This window comes from Cicer arietinum, chromosome 3 (assembly GCF_000331145.2).
Source record: "Cicer arietinum cultivar CDC Frontier isolate Library 1 chromosome 3, Cicar.CDCFrontier_v2.0, whole genome shotgun sequence".
NCBI lineage: Eukaryota > Viridiplantae > Streptophyta > Magnoliopsida > Fabales > Fabaceae > Cicer > Cicer arietinum.
In genome coordinates, this window is record NC_021162.2 from 22,304,465 (window position 1) to 22,314,320 (window position 9,856).

General features: G+C 31.2%; 1 protein-coding gene and 1 long non-coding RNA gene across 2 annotated transcripts; both read right to left on the minus strand.

Moving 5' to 3' along the window:
• Positions 1–1,210: 1,210 nt before the first annotated feature.
• LOC140919692 (secreted RxLR effector protein 161-like) lies at positions 1,211–1,810 on the minus strand. The gene has a single exon (XM_073366301.1). The coding sequence runs from the start codon at positions 1,808–1,810 to the stop codon at positions 1,211–1,213; it is 600 nt and encodes a 199-aa protein (XP_073222402.1).
• Positions 1,811–8,487: 6,677 nt separating this feature from the next.
• Positions 8,488–9,471, minus strand: LOC113784000 (uncharacterized). Its single transcript, XR_003470049.2, has 2 exons — positions 9,138–9,471; positions 8,488–8,714 (listed from the first exon to the last, which is right to left on the minus strand). It is a non-coding gene; the product is annotated as an uncharacterized lncRNA (long non-coding RNA).
• Between the last annotated feature and the right edge of the window lie 385 nt (positions 9,472–9,856).

Here is a 9,856-nt window from a genome sequence, read left to right on the forward strand (position 1 = left end):
CAAAAACGTAAATCGTAAACGTACCACCTATCACGGGTCAGTACTGTTTACCGAGGTGCCACCTATCACGGGTCAACACGATTTACCAAAATGAAATGCATGAGCATACACTGACTCCATCCACAACAATCGTTAAGCAAATGCAGATATTAAAAGATTCCCCATTTTTAATACTCATTTAACTTAAACGATTTTCACACAAACATTAAGCAAACGGAAATATTAAGAGATTCTCCATTCTTAATACTCTTTTAACTTAAACGATTTTCTCAAACACACATTAAGTAAACCGAGATATTAAAAGATTCCCCATTTTTAATACTCGTTTAACTCTAATGGTTTTCACGCCAACATTAGGTAAACGTAGACATTAAGAGATTCCTCATTCTTAATACTCGTTTAACTCTAATGGTTTTCAAATTCCACACAAAACAAACTCAAACCTATTATCAGATCCAATCCACAACTCACACCAAAACACATCCATTCATTTCTCTACAAAATCCAACCATACACACAACAAATTTCATCAGTATTAATTAAGAACACGTCAAATACGACGAACACAATCCACCACTCAAACACAACAAGTTTCATTTACTCAAAATCATACATAATGAGTTTAAATTCATTTTCCACGAAACTTTCATCAATATAACCAAAACCTAACTCTAAGTTTTTACCCATAAAGCCTTAGATTCATTTTCCCCCAAATCAACACTCTAACCCTAACCAAAAACCTTTCTTACAGCGTCATATTGTTCTTGGTTTTGATGGCTTTTATCGAAGCAGTTTTAGCTGATTTAGTTACAACAAATTTAACCAATTTCTAACCATAACTAACTTCTAAGTATATTCTAACTAACAAATTACAAATCAATTTGAGTTACATTTAACATGCTCCCTAATTCAAAGTGATTCAATTTGATGTTAATCCAAGTTTGATCCTTATCATTTGGAACTTCACCCTCTTCAAGTTTTTTGTTAAAATGTCAACCTTTTGATCATTTATATTGTACTGTTCCCGCCTTATCCTGCCCTTCATTACTTGATCCCTTAGGAAATGAAATCTTGTTTCTATGTGCTTGCTTCTTCCATGGACACTTGGATGTCTTGCTAGGTCTATGGCTGATTTATTGTCTATCTTCATATTCACTGCATTATTACTTCTCAGTCCTAGTTCTACCATTAATTCTACCATCCATACAGCTTAACATGCTCCCATGGATGCAACCACATATTCAGCTTCACAAGTAGACAATGCGACTATGTTTTGCTTCTTTGAACACCATAAGATTGACGACTCATTTATCATGAAAACATAGCCAGATGTGCTTTTTCTATCATCTTTATCTCCACACCAATCTGCATCAGTGAATCCAATCAAATCATCTTCAATTCCAACTTGTTTCTTAGCATAGTGCAGTCCCAGCTCACTTGTTTCCTTGATGTATCTCAAAATTCTTTTAGCTGCCAAATAATGAGATGTTCTAGGCTTTTCCATGTACCTACTAACTAACCTAACACTGTGAGCTATGTATGGCTGTGTGTTGCACAAATATCTTAATGATCCTACCAATTGTTTGAATGTTGTAGTGTCAACCAGCTCATCACTGCCTTCTTTTGATAGGACCATGTCTGCTTCTGATGGAGTATCAGCACTATTGCAGTCTTGCATCTTGAATCTCCTTAGTACATCATTAGCATACTTCTTTTGATGCATAAAAGTTCCATTTTCTTTGATTACAAACTCATTACCAAGGAAATATGATAGCATGCCTAGATCAATCATCTCAAATTCCTTCTCCATTCTGATTTTGAATTAATGAATCTATGCTTCATTGATGCCAACCAGTAGTAAATAATCTTCATATAAGCATATCAGCAGTGCAGGTGCTGCTGCTCTTTTCTTAACATACATTCCATGCTCATTGGCACATTTTTCAAATTGCTGCTCTAGGAGGGATTTCTCAATCCTCTTTTCAGGCTCTAGGGGCTTGCTTCACACCATATAATGCTTTCTTCAGCTTATATACATTGTCTTCCTTTCCTATTACTTCATATCCTGGTGGCTGCTTCACATACACTTCTTCCTCCAATGATCCATTGAAGAAGGCTGATTTAACATCCAATTGATGCACAGACCAGCCTTTGTAGCTAGCAATTGAAACTACCATCCTTACTGTTTCAATTCTAGCTACTGGGGCAAATACCTCATCATAGTCTAGTCCATGTTTTTGCAAAAATCCATTTGCTACAAGTCTGGCCTTGTATCTAGAAATCTGCACATCAGGTTTCAATTTCAGTTTATAGACCCATTTCACATCAATTGGTCTCTTGTTCATTGGCAGATTCATCATCTCCCATGTCTTGTTCTTCTCTATGGCTTTGAGCTACTCATCCATTGCTGCTCTCCATCTAGAATCACTCAAGGCTTCTTCATCACTTACTGGTTCTGATTCAGCCAACAAAGCAAAATGTGTTAATTCTCCATCTGCATTGATGGCTGAGTCAGATGTCACTTCATATGGTTGCAATCTGACTGAAGGCTTCTTAGCTCTTTTAGACCTTCTCACATGCTCAAAAACATGTTGACTTGTTGTTCCTACAGGATGGCCTTCATCAAGTCCCACTATTTCTGTACTGTTGGCTGGACTGATGGAACTAACTGGTATATCTGGGCTGCTTGAGTTGGCTTCAATCATTTTCTAGTCCCATCCTTTTGATTCATCCATTAGTATGTCCCTGTTTATTATCAACTTGTTCTTGTCTAGATCATACAACATGTAAGCTCTAGTGGCATCATATCCCATCAGCACCATTTGTTCTGCTCTATCATCAAGTTTTTTTCTATTTCGAACTGGCACATGCCTGAAGCATAGAGAGCCAAACACCCTTAGATGATTCACAGTTGGCTTTCCTCCAGTCCAAGCTTCTCCAGGTGTCCTTGTGCTCAATCTCTTGGTTGGACACCTATTCAAAATATACACTGCAATTGATACTGCTTCCCCCCAGAATCTATGAGGCACTTTCTTCCCTTTTAACATACTCCTAGCCATGTTCACTATAGTTCTGTTTCTTCTTTCAGTCGTGCCATTATGTTGGGAGTATATGGTGCAGTTACTTCATGCAATATCCCTTCTTTTTCACAAAAACCATGGAATTCATGAGAATTATATTCTCCTCCTCCATCTGTTCTGATGATTTTCATACTAAAGCCACTTTGCTTTTCAGCCATTATCTTGAATTTTTTAAGTATTTCAAGCACTACATTCTTTCTCTTGATTAGATATACCCAAATTTTCCTTGTAAAATCATCAATGAATGATACAAAGTAATGATTACCTCCTATTGATACTTCTTCAAAAGGTCCACAAACATTAGAGTAGATTATCTCCATCATTCTTGAAGATCGAGTTGGCACTTCAGCCTTGAATGAGTTTATGTGTTGTTTGTCTTGACAACATTCTTCGTACAACTCCTTTGGCATTTTAATTTTTGGAATTCATTGCACCATTCTCTTGTTATGCAACATTTGAAGGCTTCTGAAATTTAAATGTCCAAACCTCTAATGCCACAACTAATCTTCATTCATGACTTCAGCAGCTAAACACTTGCTCTCACTAATCTTGATATCAATCTTGAAGGTTCTACTTTTAGATAGTGGTGCCTTCAAGATCAATCTTCTTGAATCATCAAACAATCTCATTTCACCCTGCTCCATCTTCATAGAATACCCCTTTTCAAGCAACTGTCGAAGGCTTAGCAGATTGTTCTTCATGTTTGGCACATACAACACATCACATATGAATGATTGTTTACCATCCCTCCTTTGAATCAACACTTTTCCTATTCCTTCTGTTGTTACAGAACTGTTATCTGCAAATCTGATCTCCCTTTTCACCCTATCATCAATGCTTACAAACCATTCTTTATGGCCAGTCATGTGATTTGAACAATCTGTGTCAAGGTACCACTGCTCTAGGCAGTCATCATCTGATTTTGTTATAGCCATCAACAACACCTCATTTGAGTTTGAATCCTCAGCTGCTATTTGTGCTTCATCATCCTCTCTTTGAACCTTCTTGGATTTGCATTCATTTGCAAAATGCCCCCATTTTTGACAATTGTAGCATTGGATTCCTTTCTTGTTGAATTTTTTCTTGCTACTCGAATTCTTGTTATTTTTATCACTTTGGTTGGTCTTCTTGCTAACTTGAGCCTGCAGGGCCTGTACTTGAGATGTTGAGATTGCTGCACATTTTTCTCTTACTCTCAGTTCATAAGCTTCAAGAGAGCCTTGCAAATCCTCCACCTTCATCTTATCAAAATCCTTTGATTCTTTAATTGCCACCACTATGTGATCGTACCTTTGTGTTAATGTTCAAAGGATCTTTTCAATAATCACCACTTCAGTTAATGATTCACCATTTGTTCTCATCTGATTAACAACAACCTGCACACGATTGAAGTAATCTGCCACAACTTCATCTTCTTCCATCTGCAATAATTCGTATTGCCTCCTTAGCATTTGGAGCTTCACTTTCTTGGCCTTTTCCTCACCTGTATAGTACTTGACCAAGATCTCCCATGTCTCCTTTGATGTAGAGGCCTTTGAGATCCTCTCAAAGTTGTTTGAATCCACACTCTGTTGGATGTAAAACAATGCCTTGCAATCTTTGAAAGTTGTTTGTTGTCTTGTTGTAGGATTCACTGCAAGTTGTTCATAGCCATCTTGAACAATCTCAAACACTTCTTGAGCTCCCAACAAAGATCTCATTGATACAGACCACCTCTCCCAGTTCTTCCCATCCAAAATTGGCAAATTCGATGGAAATCCTCCTCCATTCATGTCTTCTTTCATTCACACTTTGTGTTTCCCAATTTTGATTTCCCCTCACACTTGCATTCGTGTTTCCCAAGGTTTAGAACCCAAGCTCTTGATAACAATTGTTGGAACATATTGTATATTTGAGAGGAATTGAAATTGGGAAGAAAAGAAAAAGAAAATAGAAAGTCAGAAAAACGAAGATTGATCTTCGCAGTTTGGAGAATGATCTAGTTTGCATCATATTGTTCTTGGTTTTGAAGGCTTTTATAGAAGCAGTTTTAGTTGATTCAGTTACAACAAATTTAACCAACTTTTAATCATACTCTAACTAACTTCTAACTATATTCTAACTAACTAATTACAAATCAATTTGAATTAAATTTAACATATACTACCGTCAAAATGCAAAATGCTATATGGCTTTGATATTCCTAAATAAAAAGCACAGGTTGTAGTTGTCTCTAAAAATGTATGATTTTTAGTTTCTGATAATTTAGCTACTATGTAATCATAATAAAAATGTAATATTATGATTTTATTTTTATTTTTTATAAGATGATATTATTATTTTTAATTTAAATTTCAATAGATATTAAATAAATAAATATATATATATACATATGCATATATGGAATAATGTTTATGATTACAGTTTAAAAATAATTATTTGATCTAAATTTTGTACTAAATATATAATTTTGTTGCAAGTTATGTAACTATTTATTTTGCTTTTATAGTAGTTTTGAAAATAAACATTTTTCTTTTTAACAAAAAAAAAAACTTGTATACTAAAAAGATTTGATCCGCTAGTTTTTTTTTTTCTTTTCACAGAGACGTCCACTAGTCCTAAATTATATGGTACAATACTTAAAATGGCTGTACATTTGAAATAGAACAAGACATACCCATACTGGATTAGAAAATATTGGGCGTCTTAGAGTATTTTTGAAGTAATTAGAAGATTTACATTTCAAAAAATATTAGGTTTCTGAGTCAAAAAGAAAGTATTTTATTTAAAGTATTAATTAGATACGTTGTATGCGATTGCTTTTACCATTTCATTTAGAAATAACAACAAAAAATAATTATTTGAACCAAAAAAAAGTTCTTTTGCGTAAAATAGTCCACTCACTCAACACTTGTCATTAAATATTGATTAAATATTATATAAAGTAGTAAAATATAATAACTATGTTTGTTTTTTACTTTATATTTTATAAAATATTAATTATATTGTTGTTGTACTACTATTATTTAAAAATGGATATTACTATTTTTAGTAAAACATAAATAATGGATCAGTAGTTAACTTTTTAGCAGAAATAAACTCAATTAATTTTCATTTTTGCATATTAATTTAAATAGATGACTCAGATAAATTTATTGGTATTAAATATTGTGTGACGTATCAAAAAAATTAATTAACATGTTGCATAGGATTAAATAAAACAATTATTTTTTTTTCATATATATATATATATATATATATATATATTTATAATTTACATATTTTTATAGATAAATTTTATTATTTGAATATTGATTCATTCGCATTTATTATAGTTATTATATAGTTTATGTTTAAAATTATTGTAATCTACATTTCCAAGAAGCACGTGTGTTGCTGAGAGTAAAACCAACCACACTCTACACTCCCTCTTAATTTAATGTCAACAATTAAAATATTGATGGGTTTGCTTAACATGCTCTCTTTTTTGCAATAGAGCAAAACATTACTACATGTTTAATTTATTTTTTTATTTTTTTTACAAAATTAATGTAGATTTTTTTTAATTAAAAAATTGAAATGCGGTCTATTTATTCACAAAGAAAAACAATTAAGTATGGATATCATCTCATTTTCATGTATCTTTTGTCTTCAACAAAATAGAGGGGGTGATTTAGGACTACTTTTGGTCCAAAATCACTCCTTTTATATCGTTTATTCATTATCATTTTATATAAATAAGTGTTTTTTACATAAATTATTTTATTTTTTTTGTATTTTTGCTATTATCTCATCAACTAAGTGCAATGTTTGGTTTCCTCATCTCGTGTGGTGTTCATTTTGTTTAGATTTACACATTTATTTTGATCTAGTATAGACATATCCAATCAATGAATTCAGCATAATCAACGTTGCAGATCCGATGCATAGGTATTTCGATCACTTTTATTTTATGAAATTTATAGATATTTTGTCGTTTTATGCTATTAACCTAGGTGATGCAAGTTTGTTCACATATAAATCCTTTTCAATTTTAGTGAATTTGTATGTGTGTTGTTTTTTATCGATGTACACCCTTAATTTGATTAAATGGACAGATCATTTTTATGTAAAAAAATAATAATTAAGAGGATACAATATTTAAAGAAAACATATAAAAAAAATTTAAGGTGTTATGGAATAATATGTAAAATTAAAAAATAAAATGATATGGTATTTAAATAAAATAATCAAAATATAAAATTAAGCAATTCTTTATTTCTGAATCCAATCTGAGCAGTTCTTCTAGATTAATTATGTTCGTAGTTTGTTCAGATTGAGTTTGTAAATTCTTCAGTTTCATTATGTTCGTATTTTGTTCAAATTGAGTTTATAAATTCTTCAGATTGATACTGTACATATTTTGTTGTAGACAAATCTTGATCAAATCTTCTTCACATATCTTATTGTCAACTTGGTCAAAGATTTTTTTCAATTATAAATATGAATCAAATCTTATTTTAGATTTTCTTAAAAAAAAACACGAATATTTTTTCATACTATGTGAATTAAAATATATTGTTTTCATAAAATACTTTTGCTATAGCTAAAACTCTAAGTATAAGACCAACTTGGTTCAAACAATGCCAATTTGAGGTTAATCTCAAAATTAAAACACTTGAATTAGTAGAGGCTTGCCAAATCTTAAGTATAAATTAAATGTTCTTTGTGAGACATGTCAAAAAGAGAAACAAACAAAATCTTCTTTTTCTTCTAAAAACGTTGTTCCCACATCTGTGCCATTTGATCTTTTACATATTGAGCTATTTTGCCTTGTAAAAACTGCCTCTATTAGTGGTAAAAAGTATGGACTTGTTATTGTTGATGACTATTCAGATGGATATGGGTAAAGTTCCTAAAATACAAAGATAAGTCACATAAAGTTTTCACTATTTTCTACAAAGAAGTGCAAAATGTAAAAGGTTTTTGTGTAGCAACGGTTATTAGTGATCATGGAGGTAAATTTGAAAATAAACTTTTTGAAAATTTTCTTAGAACAAAATGAAATTTTAAATAATTTTTTTCTCCTAGAACACCCCAACAATTTTTTTCTTCAAGAATTGGCATGCAATGTGATTCACAAAATGAACGTTGCCAAACACTTTTTGGTAGAAGTAACGAACAATGTGTGTTATATTCATAATATAATCTACATTAGACATGTTCTCAATAAGACTCCTTATGAATGGTGGAATGAAATAAAACCCAATATTTCACATTTTCATCAATTTGTGTGTATTTGATATTATGTTAACTATCAAGACACTCTTGGTAAGTTTGACTCACGATCACAAAAGTAGATCTTTTTGGGATACTCTAAACGGTCTAAACCTTTTAGCGTATTGTCGTATCTCAATTTTGTCCGATTAATTAAAAATAATTCAAAAAATAAGAAATAACCATTTCACAAGTATTATTATAAAATCTAAAAGAAATCATCAAAAAATAATTACATTACACCAACAAGTATTATTATAAGTAATAACCATTACATTACACCAAAAAAAAATGTATTCTTCCTCTTTCTTTTCTGCAGAGCAGCACCTTCTCCCCCTTCTTTTCTACTTCACTTTTCTCCTCTTTTTTATTAATAAGGTTATAATATTCACTAAAAATCTAAACAAACAAAAAGTTCAGCCACATTTTTCCCTTTCCATCTCTACATAATTCTATAATTTATGCAAAAAAAAAAAATAGACAAACCATATCTCAATTTATTTCATGGACACAAAAGTTCATTGTAACTTATAAATTGATAACTAAAAGAATAAATAGAAGAGTTTTTTTTTCCCAAAAAAAATCAGAATATAAGAAAGGGAGTTTTTTTGTTTCTAAAATAAAAAAGTAAAAAAATAAGAGATGAAACACTATAAAAACTAGAGAAAAAAAGATAAAGAGATCTAAAAATCTACTACGTTCATTCATCAAATCAAGTGGTAAACATGAAAAATCCGAAGTCATTTTAATAACACAACCAACAAAAGTCAAATAAAAAACCTAATCTAGACGGGGACAGGAGAAGAGAGCTACATTTGATACCTCAATCTCAAGCGTCCCAAGGTCCATCGTGCATAGCCTCCATCTCCGCCTTTAGCCGTTTAGGATTTACGATATCTCCTCCCTCTCACCTTCTTTTACTTAAGCTTCATTTGTTTAGGTCTTTCAAACCCATTTTTTTCTTGCGTTTCAAATAGCGAAACCCATTTTTCAAGTAGCGCAACCCTTTTTTTTATTTTTTATTTTTTCAAATAGCATTCTGCCTTTTCAATCCCTTGTTTTATTGAAAAAGCTGGATTGCAAAAGCTACCCATTTTTCTTCAAAGTAGCCTTTTGTTTTCAAACCTTTTGTTTTATTGCAAAAGCTATATCGAAAAAGCTGTATGGTTACAATGTTATTAAATATTATTATTGGTTTTTGTTTTATTATAGTGTTTTGTTTATTTAATAGAGCAGACTATAGGTTCATATATCTCTTTTACTATTATTTTGTTTTTGTCTTTATTGTTGGTTTTATTTCATGAGATTATCTAAACTTATTTAATATTTGGCGTCAAATTTTAATTCTTAAAAAAGAAATCAAAATATAATTAAATTTGAAGGGTTAATTATATGTGACATTTGTTAACCTTTGAGTTGTTAGGATGTAAGTTGTGACAACTTGGTAGTTCTAAAACTCATCTTCACAAACAAATTAATAAATACAAAATTATTTTTAAATAGTTAACTAAAGGTGACTACTTTTTAGTTTGAATTTTTTA